The sequence below is a fragment of the Lissotriton vulgaris genome, unplaced genomic scaffold (assembly GCF_964263255.1).
Source record: "Lissotriton vulgaris unplaced genomic scaffold, aLisVul1.2 SCAFFOLD_3107, whole genome shotgun sequence".
In the NCBI taxonomy this organism is placed as follows: Eukaryota; Metazoa; Chordata; class Amphibia; order Caudata; family Salamandridae; genus Lissotriton; species Lissotriton vulgaris.
The window spans coordinates 28,665-49,933 of NW_028253207.1; the positions used below are offsets into that span (position 1 = coordinate 28,665).

Here is a 21,269-nt window from a genome sequence, read left to right on the forward strand (position 1 = left end):
AGCTGCTCTTTCTTTTGAAAACTGTCACTGGACGCGCCCCTGCCTCTCCAGTCCCGAAAGCCACCACTAACGAGAGCCCTCAGCTGATCAGGCACTTGTCCCTGCTCAATGCGCTCCTACCGCTCCACCGACCCTCCTCCTTCCACCACGATCCTCGAGTTGAGAAATCCACAGCTGGAGCCAACATCTACGAAAGCATGAAAAAGAAAACACACACGGTGTTGTGAAGCCTCAATGCATGGCCGCCCCCAGCGCCGATCTATCCTTCTATAGAAAGGAAACTGTGTCTCCTGTCACCTGTCTCCTGGATGCTGCATGCAATGTTGATTCCGGGCTTGTACCGGGCTCCAGGTCCTGGAAAAACAAACACAATAATTAAAGTACAGCCTCCTAACGAGGCTGACGTATAAGGCAGGCTGCGGGAGCAGTGAGCAGAGAGGCAGACTTCGCCGCTCCCCAGCCTTTCATTACCCCCAGAATACCAGGACAGGCCAGTTCTAACTGGCCTGGTGTTAGACCGACATGCGACCCGGAAGTGATTATAATCATTTCCAGGGCATGCATCGACTAGTTGCCAATTATTGGTGAGGCGCGCCTGTCGCGTCATCATTGTGTGCAACAGGCTTGCCCCCCTTTGTGGTCATCGGGGCTGGCACGACCGCCATACCTTTGGCATGGCCGATACCGGCCCACCTCTCTTGATCACTCCATGATGTTACTTTTTATGCTGCAATTTTGTTTGGTGAACAACTTTTTCATGTTTAATTATGTCTGGTATCACCAGGTAGTTTGGACTGCTATGGGAGGATGCTTTGCTCCACGTTACTCCTGCATCTTCATGGGATGTGATAGGAACAGTGCGTATGGGTGGATGCTAATGAAAGATACATCAGACAAAAGTGCTTTCGGGACCCACTTCACAATCTTTTTTTGATATGGGAGGGCCCTAATCATGACCTACACAACTTTCTGACACATATAGATAACAATGACCTGAATGAAGCCCTTTTTTTAAATTGTGAGGTTTTCAAATACGAGCATCTGATCAACAAAGACATCTGTTATTGTATATCATTATTTAGCACTTGGCATGTAATACATCAAATCATAGGGCAAGTCTCCCATAAACTGGATTTATAGGATTACAATATATCCATCTCCTTGTTAGTGATACTTGCATTCATCATTCATCCACCCTGGCAAGCAAATATGTAGTATGTGGGCTCCAGATCTCATTGGGGACGCAACGTTTCGGTTAATTCTTCTGCATTGCACTCGTGTTTCTCTCAACAATATGACATGTCCCAAAACCAGTATTTGTGTTTTGAGGTTATATCCCCCTCGCCAGTGAACAGAGACCTCAGTTTAGCTAATAATAAGGCCATGGCCACTAATTTACTGTGTGACTGCTGGATGTGTTGGATCAGATCTAATAGGCATATCTGTAGAATGCACTCCACTTGCTTCATAACTATTTCAGTGAGTATACCTCCGATTTGCTCCCAATAGATCTGCACCCTCGTGTATGTCCACAATAATGTATCAAATCTGCAGCTTGTGCCCCACAATGAGTGCATTCCGCTGTCTCGCTGTGTTAATCTAAATTTATATAATTGTGCTGTGGTATAATATAATTGGTGGAGGTATTTGAAATGTATAATTCTAAGGTTACAGTTTGCCGTCAACTGTCCTGTGAGCTTAAAGCATAATCTCCAGTCTTCCATACTAATTTGTGTGTGAATGGTATTATTCCATTTAGACAAGGCCCCATATGCCAGTGATTGTTCGTCTATCTGTGATGCATTAAGAAGGACCATAATTAAACTAGTCTGCGTATTTGTTGTAAGTATTCATTGTAGCGCTCCTAAGACCCTCAGCTCTGCTGGGATTTGTGGGTACAGTGTGCGGAGTGCTGGAAGTGGTCTGCTCCAGGTAAAAAGAAGCAAGGGGGAGATAGTGTCCTCTGTATGGAGTGCAGAGGAGGATATACATTTACCCTCTCACTAAATATCTCCCATGGTATGGAGCCCTGCTGCTTTCCGGGTGATCAAAGTACACAATTCTCTTGTGACTGAGATCTCGGAATGGTGTTCAAGTGGTAGGGCTGGGGCATTCAACGGTTCTATCTGTGCTCTTACTAAAACTTTTTTCCATGCTTGCACTGTGCATTGCACCGTGTCTATTTCCCCAGATGCAAAGATTGTGCTGGTATTAGAAATCATGGCCGAAGAGGAGCAGGATGCACTGTGGCACTTTCCACAGCTACATGCAGTATATGGTCGGGAGCATGACACCAGTAGGAGGCATAATGTGCCTCTGCACACAAATAATATTACTGTAAATCAGTTGTAGCAAACCCTCCATGGTGATATGCAGCGCTCACTGTCAGCAGCAGCTTTTGCCACACATCCGTTCTCTCCAGGCAGGGTCCACTGATTGTGTCTCATATGCGCTGGTTCTGAAGCAAAATGCACTCACTGGCATTGTGCAGTCAGGGATCAGCGACATCCCTCTCCTTTCAGAGCAGCCCACCACGGCTCCAGCGACTGTCACGTCCTGCCAATTTGCCACCTATGTCTGCCCATGAGGCATGGCATATACCATTTTGTCTGTATTCCACAATTGGCTGGATTGTAATCAGGGGCAGCCTTAGGCATGTGCAAGCTTTACACCTGTGCAGGGCCGCCAAACCTCAGGGGCCTCCAAGCCAATATATATCCTTAATATAATATTCCTCTGAGGATGGATACATATTTGCATGGAAACCCCTGGCAGGGATTTGGCGGCCTCCGGCTCTGTTCCACTTCCAAACACCCTGACCCCCCCCTCTTCACTGGCCTCCACGCCTGCGTTCCTCTTGGGGCCCCTACCTACGCTCCCTGCTCAGGGCTGCCATGAGCCTAGAAGCGCCCCTGTTGTAATCACTCGGACCAACCTTTTTCCTTTTGCCTTACTGTCGTCTTATCAGTAATATATTTATCTACTGGGAGGGTTTAAGGTATTCCGAATTGGTCAGGCGCGCAACCAAGTAACCGCAAAGTATTGTACTGCTATGGGGTATCAGAATCCAGGCAAAAGGGCGGGCGGTAATCCCTCGTAACTGCTCAAAGTTGGATCGCAAAATCCACACAAATTGCACAAAAAACAACAAAGCCCCTGCACTGGGAAAACAACAATAATGTCTGAGTGACTTTTAGTTACTGTAGCATAAGTAAAATGTAGATTATCACGATAATTTTGCAAAATAAAAACGATTTAGAATTGGTTTTTTCGTGTTGATTCTGTTGATGTCATCAAGAACTCGTTTGTAGAAAGTGTCAATGTTGTTACCACCATTTCCGTTTCTTTCTTTGAAGAGGGTGAGTCTTGTAGTTCTGTTATCATTCACTGTCAGGCATAACAATTCGACTTTGACTTTACCCCATAGTACAACTTATATTCATTGAAATACGGGTGATAATTACCGCTATAGAACGTAATGCTTTTTTGACAAACACGAGATACTCTACATTTGGTGTTCCGATATGACACAAAAGTGTTGTTTCTACAGCACTTTCATACAGATATCCTCCTTTTCCGTGTTGCACACACAGTGACCAGTGGCATACGGAATAATCAGCGTCTATGTAGAAATTGTTGACACTACCCCTTGGCTCTACAACAATTCACTATTTGTAACATGTTTTTGCCCTAAAAATCACGTGATGAGCGTTGGGGTTCTATTTAGTTTTTTATTACTTTTCGTCTAGATAAAACTTAAAAAACCGAATAGGATACTGTGAAACACATCAATGTCTATAAATAGCACAATCAACACCCCCTTTCTTCTTTCTAACCAGTACTATCCACCTCTGCCTTGTTTACTGGAACCAATTCTAAATCGTTTTTATTTTGCAAACTTATCGTGCTAATCTACAGAAATATATGTAAAATGTTGGACGTAATAGTTCATATGGACTCACTAAACAGTCACTACGAGTCACAATGGGGTGTGTACCCGATAATAAACACAGACACTTTTGTTCAACTTTGCCACTTTTTATATCTTCTCGCACTGGTCAGTGTGTCTGCATTGAAAAATTAATAATGCTCTAGATTGTTAAAGTCTAGTCTATATCCACGCTATCTGTATACTCACTAAAGAAACATCACCACAAGTCACCCACACTAAAGTCACCTGTACAACGAAATTCTTGTCACCTTTTTGACACAATGTCACTCCATGACATGCCCAGTTTTTTTTTTCTTCTCACCAAGGGTTCACCAACCACTTTTTCACTTAATCCATGTAGAACAACCATACAAATGCGTTTTTTGTATCTATACCCAGCCCTGAAGATTCGCAGTCTGTTTCCCTGCGATGAAACACGTGTTGGCCAGTACAAGAGGAACAATAAACCGGTGTTTTATACCAAGAACTCTACTTCATTGAAATTCCTTTCTCGGCACTTGTGCAATCTATTGACTTTGAGAAACTTTCGATGTGCACATTTTACTTATGCTACAGTAACTAAAAGTCACTCAGACATTATTGTTGTTTTCCCAGTGCAGGGGCTTTATTGTTTTTTGATCATATCAGTAGTATATAGTCATTTGTTTCCTCTGTTGTTACAGGATCAATGGGGGTCAGCCACTGCCCGTGGAGGCAAAATGCGATGCAGGGGCGCTACGAAATTTGTTTTATTAATTAAATTGTTTACTTACCTTCAATTATCCATACTCCAGTTTTAGCACCCGCCACCCTGCCCTCCCCCGCCCTGCCTCTCCGCCCCACCGAAACTCCCTCCACGGGCCGTGGCTGATGGGGGCCCATTTGCTAAATAATTAACAGATTTTGGCCGCGACTAGCGGAGCAGCACTAAAGTGCAGCCATCTTGCTGCAGACTGTCTAGTGTCCCTGACCTGAATGTAGCCTTCACTCATAAAATCCATGGCACTGAAATTGACTTTCATGATGTATCCATCAAGATAATAGATGAGAGTATGCAAACCACGCTTTAACGCAAGAGCACAGAGGTGGATATCTTCCTCCACGCTAACAGCCAGTATCCACACAAACTGAAGTGGTGTCCTGTAAGGGGAATTGCTTAGGGCCAAGCGTAACTGCAATGTAGGACATGCTTTCCTGGAAGAAGAGGGATGCATGACAATCAGGCTTAGGGCCGGAGGCTATCTCAAGAAAGTTCTCAGAGCAGCAAGGGAAAATGTTTCTCTGGCAAAAAGGGTGAGTTTGTTGACCAAGAAAGAGAAGAAGAAACAGGACACGCATGTGTTCAGACACATGACCACCTTTAGCAGTGAATCTGTGGTACACACAAAGATGCTCAACAGGCATTGGCATCTGGTTAAATCAGAATCCATAATTGGGAGTACAATGCCAACTCAACCCTTGGTCATAAATCAAAATTCTAAATCCTTGCAGTACTTTCTAGTACATAGCTACACTGACACACGAGAAAACAAACAAAGTTGTTTACAAGAACAAAATGATTTCTACAAGTGTGGGATATGCAAAACCTGTAAGGGGAGCAATAATCAGAGAGATTCCAAGCTACCTATGGGCAAGACATGCCACATGCACAAGTTTATAATGTGTTGGAGTGATTACTGTATTTATGTTTTACAATGTTCATGTGGCTACAGGTATGTTAGCAGCGCCATCTGCCCCATGAAGATAAGGATTCTAGACCATTAAATAGCAATTAGGAATATTTATGTGAATTATCCTTCTGCTATGTATTGGGCCACAGTCCACATTCAGAATGCTGATCTGATGTCATATTGACAGGGTCATGAAGAGTGCACTAGGCAGAGACAGAGAGAAGAGGCTCACAAGGAGAAGAGGCTCAGACTTTAGGAATCTGAATACATTATCTTGCTTGGGAGTACACCCCCTGTTGGCCTCAATGAGGATGAAAAGCAGGATGTCTGTATCAGATGATTTGGCATTAGGTGTCTTCAGCTCCAGCACTTATGGTGGACTTTTCTAGGGAGAATGAATAAATGATACCTATTCCTTCTCCCCATTCCTCCTTCCTGCATGTCTAATCCCTAGGGCTGGGCGTAGTTTGCATAGCGGCACTACGCACACTACGCAGAATTTTGGAAAAAAGGTGTGGGAAACGAGGGCACGTCCTGAGGGTCCGTGTGCCCGGGACAATGGTCTCTCGTGCCTGGACAGACTCTCCGATCTCCCCCGCCTGGTTGGGTTGGAAAGCAGGGACCAGTCCGGGGGCCTGGGTTTGGGAGCCCTGTCCTACAGCCTGGCAAGAATCCATCTGCCCAGGACAAGGGTCCCTGGTGCAGAGCCCCGGAGACCTGCAAGGTTCCTGGGAAGTCCTCCCCCTGGGCGGCTGGGCCCCAGGAGCGCTTGCGGGACTCCCCATGCCTGAGGTCCAGCGTGTGGTTTTGGAGCCCCCCTGAGCCCTGCAGCCCCAGAGCCCTGCATCCCCAGAGCCCTGCAGCCCAGGAGCCCTACAAGGCCAGGCCCTCCCATGAAGGCTCGGGGTGGACAGCTGGGAGTCCTTTTGATCCCGGCCATCTGGTCGCACCTTTCTCCTTGGCCATATGGTCACACGCAATGCTTTCCAATAGAGCGACCAGATGGCTGGGCTTCCCTGGAAGTCCAGATGAGGTGCCATTTGCCTCTCGATCCCAGCGAGGGCTCCAGGAGGTAAGATACTTTTGCGCCTTAGGTCCCATCTGTCACCTCGAGTGCACGGGTTACAAGAAAGGGGGGTAGCCTTCCTCCAGATTACTAGGGGCAGGGTACTTGCTCCTAGTAATCTAGTACAGGGGTACTTGTGGAGAAGTGTGGCTCACTGGTTAGAGCAGGCAGACCCTGAAGCAGAGGTCAGACCAGGGACCAGGGTTCAATTCCCGACGCGGCAGGGTCTTGAGCTCAAATGTCCATGGACTCGATAATTCTCGCTTCGGTGCCTGACCTAATCATGGGTTCACACTCTGCAACTCTGGGCATTAAGCTTACTTAATCTCCACAACGGCCCCCGTGGCGGGATGCCTGGCTTTCACCTTGGGGATGCCCTGTAGGGGCTATCTCACAGGGAAAAGCCAGGACGGGTTCCCAAGGCAAGCGCGGAGATACCCCTTCGGGGGCCGATTCTGGCGCTATATAAGAAACATAATAATAATATGCCCGGACACTCCTCCCGGGATGGCGGTTCTCTGCCGGGGACCAGATGGGCTATACCTGGGCAACACCTCCCTAGGCATCCGGGGCTCCCTCTTCTAGGGTAACGGCATGGCAAAGTGCCTGGGACGGGCTCCATGAGTCCCAGGCAGTCCTCCCTCGGGTGTCTGGGCATCCAGGGCTTCCTCCCCCAGGCCAACAGCATGGCCGAGTGCCCAGGACAGGCTCCATGGATCCCGGGCAGTACTCCCCCATGCGTCCGGGCCTGAGAGCGCCGGTGGTCTTCCCCATGTCTGAGGCCATGTCTGTGTCCCCGGGCCCCCGAATCCTGCCCTGCGTTGGAAGGCAGAAGCCCTACCAGGAAGGCTCGGGTGGGCAGCTGGGAGTCATTTAGATCCTGGCCATCTGGCCCGACCTTTCCCCTCGGCCATCTGGTCGCATGCAGTGCATTCCAATGGGGGGATCAGATGGCCATTCACCTCCCCGATACCAGCGAATGTTCCAGGAGGTCAGATACTTTCGTGCCTTGGGTCCCCTCTGTCACCTCGAGTGCATGGCTTACAAGAAAGGGGGGTAGCCTTCCTCTGGATTACTAGGGGCAGGATATGCCCGGACACTCTTGCGCCAGGCCGTTCCCATATCCGCAGCAGGTCTCCAAGGTGAACAGCCTCGGGCATGTTGGAACAATGTAGGTAAGGGAAGTCGGCAAGTCAGATCTGTAACTTTGTGATAAGGATTGTCTCTAAGGGCTGGGTTGGTCAGGCTGGGGTGCGAAGTGGGGCTGGGTGCGCCCCACGGCTGGACGAGGTGCCTCCCTCCGAGGCGGTGGCGACTCTGGACATGAGCCAGGCCCTTCCTGTGGATCGCCCCAGCTGTGATGGTTGACACTCCCCGTGCCCCCTTCCCGGGGCGCAGGGCGGTGTTCTGCCTCGGATGGCACCTAGCAGCTGACTTAGAACTGGTGCGGACCAGGGAAATCTGACTATTTAATTAAAACAAAGCATCGCAAAAGCCCGAGGCAGGTGTTAGCGCAATGTGATGTATGCCCAGTGCTCTGAATGTCAAAGTGAAGAAATTCAATGTATCGCTCTTGCCTTTGCCGATGACATTGCAATACTCAGCAGTACCTGGGAAGGAATGAGTGCAAATCTGAAAATCATTGAAAAGTTCAGTAAAACCACAGGATTAAAACTTAATTTGAAAAAGACACATGGATTTTATATCAGTCACAATAAATATAAAATCCTGGTTAACAATTGTAAACCATGGCAATTTGAAAAAGAAAATATTGGAAATATTCATCCAGGAGGATGTGAGAGATACCTCGGATTGAATTTTGGTCCACAAACTGGTCATACAAGCAACAACAAAATTAATGAGGTTCTTGTCAATTTGGCTCAAAAACTTGATAATCTACCACTTAAGTGCACACAGAAAATAGAAATGTTGTGCCAGTACTTGGTGCCTAAACTATCACTCAAATTGGAAATCACAGGAACAGAAGCAAAAACTTTAAATGTTCTGGATCAAACAATAAAAAAGTATGTCAAACACTTTCTACACCTTCTTGCATACACATGTGATGGTCTCCTATATTCGAAAAGATCATTTGGGGGCCTCCGTATTCCAAAACTATGTACACAAATTGGTCTCAATAAAGTCAATAGTTTATTGTATCTCAGGGCAGCTCCAGACCTGTACATAGCACATTCATGCATGTATGCAGGAGAAGATATGAATGAAAAAATTGATAACATCATCAAAACACACAAACTTAACATTTTAGAAAGTAACTCTCTGAGCTATGATTTGAATTTGTTAGCAAAAATAACAGTTGATGGACAGAATGCAGAACAATGTCATACATTCACCGCAGTTTAGAGATCTGGGCCTAAATCCATCCTTTTTTTGCACTCCACACCACCCCAGATCAGACATGGCCATATGCAAATCAGCCTTGACCCTGTGTTTCACGGGAACAGTCAAGCCCGAACTGCCAAGCCATGTCTTTCTTCGACCGGAATCAAGCATCCTAGGACCCGTTTCTGGCTATCAGCCGTCTTCAGCCAGGATAGCTTGACGCAAGTGGTGTGGAGAGCATGGGACTCATGTCTGAGCATACCCATCCCACTCTGGGTGACAAATGCAAAAATAACAGTTGAATGACAGAATGCAGAACAATGTCATACATTCACCCCAGTACAGAGATCTGGGCCTAAATCCATCGTTGTTTTGCACTCCACACCAGCCCAGTTCAGACATGGCCATATGCAAATCAGCCTTGACCCTGTGCCTCATGGGAACAGTCCAGCCCGAACTGCCAAGCCATGTCTTTCCTGGACCGGAATCAAGCATCCTAGGTTCGGTTTCTGGCTATCAGCCGTCTTCAGCCAGGATAGCTTGACTCCAGTGGTGTGGAGAGCATGGGACTCAAGTCTGAGCATACCCATCCCACTCGGGGTGACAAATGCAAAAATAAAAGTTGATGGACTGGGGTGAATGTATGACATTGTTCTGTATTCGGTCCATCAACTGTGGTTTTTGCATTTGTCACCCCGAGCGGGATGGGTATGCTCAGATGTAAGTCCCATGCACTCCACACCACTGGATTCAAGTCCGCCTTGCTCACTACATCTGATTTCACCAAGTGCAAATGACATTTATATAGTGGTACAGTGTAACCCATTGGTTGAAAGAAAAACGACAAAACTGACATGTGACACAATAATAGACATAAAGGGTAAAAGGCAAAAGAAATCGGCATACATTAGTTACTTATTATGTTTAAAGTATAAAACACAGTTTGTAAATAATTCTTTACAATTTGGAAGTGATTACCCTCGTGGTTTCGTTATGTTTTGTAATTATTGCCACAGTAAAAGAGCCTGAATTCGGGATTTGAGTGTGTTTAGACTTTCCTCACTGCTGTGTGTGTTGCTATAGACATGGAAAAAAAGAGTTTCCGCCCTCCTTAAAGTCTGTCAGCACACGTCTATTCTGTAATTTTCCAGCAACAGCATCAGTCAGACCTCGTGTTTATGGTGGCAGTGAAGAGAGGTGAGTCATGGCTTTTCCCCGTTAGAGAATGATTTATTTATGCATAATGATGACAAGAGGCAAGTTAATGTCAGAGTTCCAATTGTTGGTTAAATATTTGTTATCCCGTGAATTAGTCAAAACTGTAGGGTTTTAGGCCAGCTTTAAGTAAAGAAATGGCTGGTGCATAAACCTCGTAAAAAGAGTCATAATGCCTATTTGGGGAGAAAATAATGTCACTAACTGCGATTGAAATGTATTACAGTAGTGCAAAAAAATGTCGAACAGCTTTTACCATCCCATATATACCAGGTTTATAGTTTATAAAAACTTATCTTTGGTGAAAGACCGGAGCGTTATGTGGCTGACTATTGATGGTATTCGAACTTAAGTACAGTTACAAAATGCGGGAATTTAGCCCAAGTGGGCAGTGTAGCCCAACGCACTGTATGATGTTTGACCAAAACTCCCTCTTGGCTAAAGCAAGAGGTATATACGATGCAAAAAGTTAAACAGACCAAAAATAGTAGTCTAATTTCAAGGGGGGGCCAAAAATGTCAAACCAGGGGTGGTCTAGGTACTGTGGTCAGATATAAAAAGACCTGTGTCAAGGTAAGCCCTAGTGTCGTTTAGTGATAGAAGTGAATAAGTTAAATCAATTTATAGAAAATTGATGTGCGTTATGTGGGTTAAAAACTAAGTTCAAAGATGGTGAAGCTAGATGTTAAGCAGCTTCATGGGAATAATTAATTTAAGTCACGAGGAAATGCTGAGGAAATTCAAGATTCAAAATTCAAAATTCCAAACTACAGTGCACAAATTAAAGGTGGACACTTAGTGCTTCATCCGCGTTGTGGCCATTTGGTATCTTAGAATTTAGCTGGATGATGTATTTGGACTCTAAGCGTCTTAGTGCTTGTAATCTGTTTCCACCTCTTGCTTTTGGTGCAACATTATCAATTACAAAGTATCTGAGGTCTTCTTTGTTCCCACTGTGGTGTGCATTTATGTCTCTGGCAAGCGGGTAGGTCGGATCATCGTTACTAATAGCACGCAAATGCTGCAATATCCTCACATGGACTAGATGGATAGTCCTACCCACATAAAGTTTTTTACATGTACAGCTGAGCACATATACCGCGTGGTCAGTCTTACAGGTATAGTGTTCTCTGATTGTGTATGGCATTTTCCTGAAGGAGAAGTCTACTTTTTTGGTATTGACTCCATGTAGGCAGGCCTTGCATTTTTTGCATTTGAAGACTGTTTTTTGTGCATGTAACCAGTTTTAGTTCGTATTTACACTCTTGTTGACAGTGGGGGCATAGTTAACCAATTCTTGCATCATTGATATTGCTCTACGGAAAGTTAACTGAGGTACTTTAGCGCAGTTGTGACCAATGGTGGGGTCCATTTTGATGAGTGGCCAATGTTTGTAAATGATTCTACGAAGATCCCTATTGTGTTTACTGTACCCTGTGATCATTCTTGGAGTAAACGGTTTACTTTCGCTACTCAGAGTAACTACATTTGGTTTCTCTTTGGGTTTATCTTTTAGTAGTTCCTGTCGGGTAAGGTTTTCACTCTTTTTTCTAGCTTGATCTAGTGTCTTTTCTTTGTATCCTCTCTCTCTTAGTCTAGAGAAAAGGCTTTCTGTGTTGTTATGTAAGTCAATTTCTAGACTACAATTTCTTTTCATGTGGAGGCATTCTGCATATGGTATGCTCTCCTTTAGTTTGACAGGGTGGAAGCTGGTGGCATGTAGGATAGTGTTTCCTGCCGTCTCCTTCCTAAATGTTCTAGATTCAATCTTTCCATCAACTTGAAAAACCTCTAAGTCTAAGAATGCAATTCTGGTGGTGTCTGTGGTACACGTAAACTTCAGGTTAAGGCTATCATCATTGATTACTTCAACAAAATCACGTACACTTTCTTCACTCCCCTTCCAAACCAAAAAGATGTAGTCTATATACCTTTTATATAGAACAATGTGATACAGGTATATGTGGTTGTGTTGGCCCATAAGTACTTGCTCCTCCCACCAGCCCATATGCAAATAAGCATAACTGGGGGCGAAGCAAATACCCATGGCCGTGCCTTGGGTCTGTTGGTAAAGGAGTTTGTTATATGTGAAAGTGTTGTTTACTAAACACCATTCCGCCATCTGTACCAAAATCATGGTGTGTTGATGTAGTGTGATGCTGCGACTGCCCAAGAAATGTTTCATGGCATTTAGACCATCAATATGTCTGATACTAGTAATGAGGCATTGAACATCCAATGTTACAAATACATAGTCAGGTTGCCATGCAGTCATAGATTTTACGTAGAATATATATATATATATATATATATATATATACATATCTTACCTACTGGCAGTCGCCAGTAGGTAGTTAAAGTTAGGACCAAGAAGAGCATTTTTTGTTTTGCTCATAACTTTGGCGTTGTTTGATGAATCTTCATGATATTTTATAAACAAATTATTTGCTCATATCAGCTTGTATGTTGAAAGATTGGGGGTGATTCGTCAAGGGGGGGCCGAGAAAAAAGGGGGTCCCAAAACGTGTTTTCGCCATGTTAATTTCTATGGAAACTTTAGACAAGGATGCAGGTCGAACGGAAGCACAGAATTACCCCAAATTCGGCAGGAAGAAGGGTATTGGTCTAGAAAGCACGCTTTTGTTTATTTGGTGTAAATTGGTTAAGTAGTTTTTGAGAAATATCGAAATTTACAGATATCGATATTTGGGAATTTTACCCTCTGATTGGCTGAGGTGTCACAAGCACGAGCTTGCTGCTTATTGGCTGCGAGCGGTTGCAACTAGGAAGTATTGGCTGCCATTTTGTGATTTCATTGAAGCAAGCAAGGGGAAAAAAGGATGAAAAAAGTGGGAAAGTGGAGTGTAAGAGCACTGTAACCTCTGTGGGGTGTTTGGGGTGTGCTATAGAGGGGGTGCAAAGTGAAGTATTGACCCCTACTGATGTGAAAGTGCTGGGGTACGGAAATTAGGTGAGGTATTTCCTAGAGTCTGATGCTGCTAAGGTGAGCTGCTCTGGGACTCGGGGATTAAAGCGTGAGCCCAAACTGTGTTTTGTCCCGTGCAGTCATGTGCCCTGGCCGCTGCACTACAGCTGTGGAAATAGTGTCACCCATTATGAAAATGGGGTAACCCAAAACGGTTATTGGACCTGGGTAGTCAATATTATTAGAAAAAACAGTGCTCCAAACCGGAATTGATCATTAGCTCAATAAATCATGTACTCACAGTTGTTCATTTTTCATAATTGGATGAGTATTTGAATTAATCTACTCTGTAGACCTAATCAGTGAAATTTGTTCAACAAAAAGCAACCACCTGAAAAAACTTTGTTTATTCCAAAAAGGAGTTTTTAATAAATTACTCCATCACAGCAAAAAATAAATATATACATTTGTACATCTTCAAGAACAAACGGTAAAAAGGGGAGCAACCTGCTTCTAAAAAGGGGGGTGCCGGAAAAAGAAGGAAAAAAGTGATTTGAAGAAAAAAGGGTGTAAGCCTCAACAGAAAAGTGACATAAGATTAGGGTAAATTGAAAAACAAAGCTGCAGAAAATTCAGCTGATTATGCAATAAGACCACTGATTGCTTGTTACACTTTTGTCATTTATACAGTCTCAACTGGCATGTATAATGATTGTAAAAAGTGGTCCTATTTGTTTATGAAAAGAAGCGTCGACGTTTTGACCCGTCTTGGGGTACAGGGGTAACTGTGAACCTCGACCTGCGGGTCTTCCTCAGGACGTATGTGACACAACCTTCATACCGTAGTTTTTAAGCTGTGGACCCAAAATTCCTTTTTAATTGGATGATCACAGTCCTCCTACACCTGGATGGACGTTAAAGGTATTTGACCACAGTCCAACACCAAATTCGTGGTCATAGGCATCCCACACAATTTATCAAGTGGTAACACCAGAGGCAGTAGACACAGCTCACAACAAGGCACCGTCCATTACTTTTATTTTCTCATATGGATATCACTTATTGGGGTATTGATTAAGGAGATATGCTGCTCATCGCATCGCACCGATGCAATCGGACATTGCATCGGACACTGCGATTTCGCCGGTAGCAGACACATAACCCGCGCCTCCAGGTGTCGGTTGGAAAGCGTTAACAGGAGAATACATCCCAGTGAGGTTCGCCCGCGCAAGACACGATAAGCATTTTTTCGACGTCTGGACCGAGCAGCATATCTCCTTAATCAATACCCCAATAAGTGATGTCCATATGAGAAAATAAAAGTAACGGACGGTGCCTTGTTGTGAGCTGTGTCTACTGCCTCTGGTGTTACCACTTGATAAATTGTGTGGGACGCCTATGACCACGAATTTGGTGTTGGACTGTGGTCAAATACCTTTAACGTCCATCCAGGTGTAGGAGGACTGTGATCATCCAATTAAAAAGGAATTTTGGGTCCACAGCTTAAAAACTACGGTATGAAGGTTGTGTCACATACGTCCTGAGGAAGACCCGCAGGTCGAGGTTCACAGTTACCCCTGTACCCCAAGACGGGTCGAAACGTCGACGCTTCTTTTCATAAACAAATAGGACCACTTTTTACAATCATTATACATGCCAGTTGAGACTGTATAAATGATAAAAGTGTAACAAGCAATCAGTGGTCTTATTGCATAATCAGCTGAATTTTCTGCAGCTTTGTTTTTCAATTTACCCTAATCTTATGTCACTTTTCTGTTGAGGCTTACACCCTTTTTTCTTCAAACCACTTTTTTCCTTCTTTTTCTGGCACCCCCCTTTTTAGAAGCAGGTTGCTCCCCTTTTTACCGTTTGTTCTTGAAGATGTAGAAATGTATTTATTTATTTTTTGCTGTGATGGAGTAATTTATTAAAAACTCCTTTTTGGAATAAACAAAGTTTTTTCAGGTGGTTGCTTTTTGTTGAACAAATTTCACTGATTAGGTCTACAGAGTAGATTAATTCAAATACTCATCCAATTATGAAAAATGAACAACTGTGAGTACATGATTTATTGAGCTAATGATCAATTCCGGTTTGGACCACTGTTTTTTCTAATATTAGTGGAAATAGTGTCAGCATGTGTTTATAGCTACTAGAATGACCTACAGACCCCTACTGGTCTGAAAGTCCTGGGGGTACAGAAAATATGTGAGGTCTTGTCTAGAGTCTGATGGTGCTAAGCTGAGCTGCTGGTGGATGAAAGCGTGAGTCCAAACTGTGTATCATATGCTGAGAAGTAATGTGCTCTGGCCGCTGTGCCACATCTGTCTAATTTGTCATACCTAGTCGGAGGAACTTTTGTTTCAAACATTGTAACTTGTGTATGATGATTAGAGGGTGTTATACAGGGAGTGTGAAGGTAAGTTTGTGTGTATCATATCAATTCAGTATTTGAAAAGTGCAAACTACTGACTCCTATGTGCCTGATGGCGCTGGGGGCATAAACTGAGCTGCTGCTGGACTCGGGGATAAAGCAGCTGAAGTAATGACCCCTATTGTGAACTTTTACCCTGCACTTGCCGTTAAATATTTGAGAAAATATCACAACATTTTTTCGTTAGGTTTTAAAAAATTGATGAACTTTTAACCTGCAGGTGTCGTAGAATGTTCCAGAAAGTGCGGTGATAAAATAGGTTGAACTTTTGCCCTGTATGTGGCGTGGAATATTGAGTAGCTTTATGTATGGAAAACTCAAAATTAACCAATGGAAAAAAGTTTTGGAATGTCGTTGAAGGAATTAAGTATTCTGATTTGTTCTTTATATGTGGAGCGACAGAGAAATTGTGCTATTACTGGTTCCATTCTTGATGAAAGCGGTGCATTACCTGTAGTGTGTGATAAAGAAAGATTTCCATGTGTGTGTGATATTTGCAATCTGAATACCAACTACAAAGGTGAGGTAGAAATGAATAAGGTGTGTTATGTCTTGTGTAGTAGTGATTAACTATTTGAGGTGATATTTTTAGGTTTGCATTTGGGTATATCTAATAGTTTCATTAGTTTCTGACTAGTGAATAGTAAAATGATAGGTATACTAACATATATAGTAGTACATGTATTAATGATTGTCTGTTCTTATGAAATAGAAGGGGTTGGGGGAGTGTTTCTTTACAAGAGATGTTTTATTAATGTGTGAGAGATAAAAAAGAAATGAAAATGTGCGGTATATTTTCTGTATGACTTTGTTGACATTAGTAAACTACTTGTGATTATAAGTGAATCTATTTGTCAGGGTGTGTCCCTGTGCTGGATAAACGTAGGTGTTTTCAATGATCCGGGTTTTACTGGTGCTCAGCAATACTGTCCCTTTTGAGACAGTCGTCAATTTTTACATTACATTTACAGTCCTTAATATACGTATAGTAAAGGGACAGTATATCAAAAGTTTGGAAATTACGACTTTAGTAAAGAATCACTGACAAATTATCGATTTCACAAAAATCGACCTACAGAAATATTGTGTCTCAAATATCGAATACAAATACATTGACACCCTATATTTATTTATAAAACTACAAAAACATTGATCAAACAATATCGTTATACAAAAACATTGACAACACAAATATCGAACACACGTATATCGAATTTAAAAATATCGACAATTATTATTAAATATAGCACATTACAAAAATATTGATTACAAAAATATAGACATCAAAATTATCAACAGTACCTAAATATTGACAGCTCTAAACTGATCTAAAAATATTATTAAACACACTACACCTTTAAACTATTAAAAATATACCCATATAACTATGTATTTACATACCAAACACTATTAAATAAATATATCTCTCTAAAATAATTATTAAAAATAACTACATCAATGAAAACAATTTATACAAACACATTTAATATATACAGGTTTTTAAATCAATAATATACGTTTTTACAAGCTATACAAATTTTATAAACTATTCACAAATTACTTACAAATACACAAAATCTCTAGATAACCATTTCACATACAACCAACATAATTAATTAACTTTAAAAAATTCAAACTAACCAATAGAAACACATTTCAAGGTATCTGACCAATCACAAACAAACACTAATTAAAGATACCCTATATAAAGAAGTAAACTCTATACTCTAAAACCAGCAGAAAATATTCAGCTTGAAGAAACACTGCAAAATTTTCGACAACCTTAAAGATTCATCTGGTAACCAACAAACTACAGACAACCAAAAGTAAGTAATCATATGTTTCAAAATAAAATGTTACATCAAATGTAACCTACTATTCATAGTCATAATTTAAAACTGATTTTTCTTTCTATCTCAACATATTTCCACAACAGATTCAACTTTAAGAAACAGATGAACATTTTCTACAAACTGAAACAAACTACTAAAAATGTAAGTATATTAAATGTCCTTTTTAAACACTAAGGAAAAGCTAAATAAAAAGCTCAAATGTTATAAGCATCTACGAAACTCCTACTTAACTTTCTAAATTATTTTAAATCGTAAACACATGTTTAAAAGATAGAAAATGTAAAATGCATGTTTTAAAAAAACAACTTCAATTATAAATACAAAACAAATTATTAAACATACATTTATATATTTCCACAGATATCTTAAAAAGGAAAAGCAGCGATATATCAACAAAGGATCTACATTCAACAACTAATAATTAACACTTGGTAAGTATAGAAGACATGCACATGTACTATTATTTATCTTTAAAAAACCCACAATGTTAGTTCTTGAATTTATAAAAAATATATAGATGTACTTTTTTAAACTGATATCTATTTTATATAAAAGAAACAGAACTTTTTCATAATAGAATATAGTACCCTACAAAATGTGTCACCAAAATACACATGTAAACATTCGCTAACATATACTTAACTTTCTTTCCACAGACCACTAAAATCAAGAAAAGCATCAAGCAAAAAATACAACATCTACATTGAAAGTCTACAACATTACAATTGATAAGTACCTAACCATAGTACATATATAATTATTTACTCTTTTATTTAAAAAAACATGTTCTAATAATATTTAATACACCCTTTCTAGATTTAAGAAACCAACAATAACAGAAGAAGCAAAATTTGTAACATCTCAGAAAGGAAAAGTTGTGTTATGCTATATGGGGGATGTACCATGTTACAACGCATACCATTACAACTACCTACTGTTACAACGTGACCATTACAACGCATACCATTACAACGCATAGCGCTTTGAGGTGCTGGATAGTGGTAAGTATAATTTACTATTCTAACTCCAGTCCCCGTGGACCCTAGGGAAGGTGTTGGATAGTAAATTATACTTATTCCCTATCCTAGAGCGCCCCCCCCCCAGTGCAATGCGTTGTAATGGTATGCGTTGTAAAAGTCGCGTTGTAACAGTATTGCGTTGTAACAAATGCGTTGTAACAGGTGTATACCCTATATGGGGTGTACTTATACTAAGTAAAAACAAAAAGACCTTAAAGTAAACTGGAAATGTACTAAGTATTACTCTAACAAATGCTATGGGCGTGCAACAACAAGAGAAACAAGTGTAATTAATACAACTGAACACAACCATCCCCTAATATCTCAGAAATAGAGGTTAGATCTACTCTAGAAAATATTAAGGAATTAAGTAGCACCTCTGACCTACCAACAAGTGTAATACGCAAGGAATTACTACCTAGAGTACCTAGAGAAGCAAGAGGTCAATTACCAACTATAGCTGCTATAAAAAGAACCATAGCTAGGACCAAGAAAATCCACAAGACCAACAATACCAACACCTAAAACTTTTGAAGAGGTGATAATTCCACGTGACCTTACCATAACTCATAATGATGAACCTTTTATCTTCTACGATAACAACAACAAAGATAAAAGGATAATAATGTTTGCTACAAACAACAACATAAGAAAATTAAAAGAAAGTCAAACATGGATGATGGATGGCACATTTACCATATGCCCTAAATCATTCTATCAATTATATACCATACATGGGCAATACCATAATACTTGCATACCATTTATTTATTGTTTGTTACCAAACAAACAAACTTCTACATACACAGAAATATTAAACAAAATAAAAGAAGAAACAACAGACTCATTTCCCCTAAAAATGATAATAGACTTTGAACAAGCACTGATAAATTCCATCCTTAAAATATATCCTCACACATCCATACAAGGATGTTACTTCCACTTTAACCAATGTCTATGGAGACATTTGCAAAAATCAACACTTAGGGACTCATTAGGATGGCGGACGGAAGTGCGACCGTCGTCCTGGAGTAAGCGGAAAATGCCATTTCCGTATCCGCCTGCAGCGGTCACTCCGTCCGCCATATTAGGATTGTAAACACTGTGAAAAGTCCGTGCGTGACGGAAGAGCACGCACCGCCGCCGAACTACACCCGACCCTGCGGCGGACGTAACCAATCCAGAGACACCGCCGTACGGACTGACGTCACCGACCGGCTCCCAAATCACGATGGCGGAAAACACACATAAAACCGCTGCGGAAAAACAACCTGCCTGAACATGGTGGATTCCCCACAGCGAAGAAACCACACATTGCAGAGATACCCACCACAAGCTGCTCGCCGTCATGGACCCAGCGCTACACGCATTTCCGATACTCTTCGCACTCCACCACCTGCAAGTCATGGACCATCATCAACGACGACCCAGGTACGCAACACACCATTTGCTGTCGGAAGAGGAGTACCTGCCAGGGCCGTGACGTTGGGAGGAAGAGTGTCATGTTTGAGAAACCACATTAGATCGCAAAAAGATATTTAACAATTGAAGTACACAAGCCGGAATGACAACGACAAACCACTACACATGATTGAGTTGCTTTATTAAACATAATCGGGGTACAATCTCTGAGCATGCAAGAGCATGGGCACTGGGTACAACAGAGCAGGTACATCAGAGGCAGCACATAAGAGGGCAGAATGCAGTATCAGAACAGCAACAGGGCATTGTGGCCAACATAGCAGGTACATCAGAGGCAGCACATGAGAGGGGCTAAGTGCATCAACAGTCCATTGCACAGAACAGGTACATCAGAGGCAGCACTTGAGAGGGCAGAATGCAGCATCAGAACAGCAACAGGGCATTGTGGCCAACATAGCAGGTACATCAGAGGCAGCACATGAGAGGGCAGAATGCAGTATCAGAACAGCAACAGGGCATTGTGGCCAACATAGCAGGCACATCAGATGAAGCACATGAGTGGGCATAAGTGCATCAACAGTCCATTGCACAGAACAGGTACAATAGAGGCAGCACGTGAGAGGGGCCAGGTGCATCAACAGACCATTGTACAGAACAGGTACATCAGAGGCAGCACATGAGAGGGGCCAGGTGCATCAACAGTCCATTGCACAGAACAGGTACATCAGAGGCAGCACATGAGAGGGCAGAATGCAGTATCAGAACAGCAACAGGGTATTGTGGCCAACATAGCAGGTACATCAGAGGCAGCACATGAGAGGGGCTAAGTGCATCAACAGTCCATTGCACTGAACAGGTACATCAGAGGCAGCACATGTGAGGGCAGAATGCAGTATCAGAACAGCAACAGGGCATTCTGGCCTACATAGAAGGTACATCAGAGGCAGCACATGAGAGGGTCTAAGTGCTTCAACAGTCCATTGCACAGAACAGGTACATCAGAGGCAGCACATGAGAGGGCAGAATGCAGTATCAGAACAGCAACAGGGCATTGTGGCCAACATAGCAGGTACATCAGAAGCAGCACATGAGAGGGCAGAATGCAGTATCAGAACAGCAACAGGGCATTGTGGCCAACATAGCAGGTACATCAGAGGCAGCACATGAGTGGGCCTAAGTGCATCAACAGTCCATTGCACAGAACAGGTACATCAGAGGCAGCACGTGAGAGGGGCCAGGTGCATCAACAGTCCATTGTACAGAACAGGTACATCAGAGACAGCACATGAGAGGGGCCAGGTGCATCAACAGTCCATTGCACAGAACAGGTACATCAGAGGCAGCACATGAGAGGGCAGAATGCAGTATCAGAACAGCAACAGGGCATTGT

General features: G+C 42.5%; 1 protein-coding gene across 1 annotated transcript in view; it reads right to left on the reverse strand.

Moving 5' to 3' along the window:
* Positions 1-267: 267 nt before the first annotated feature.
* Positions 268-21,269, reverse strand: part of LOC147661121 (uncharacterized) — a 45,386-nt gene continuing 24,384 nt past the window's right edge. The window contains exon 3 of the mRNA XM_086951316.1: positions 268-354. Coding sequence (XP_086807442.1) covers positions 268-354 — 87 coding nt within the window. The remainder of the gene's footprint in view (positions 355-21,269) is intronic.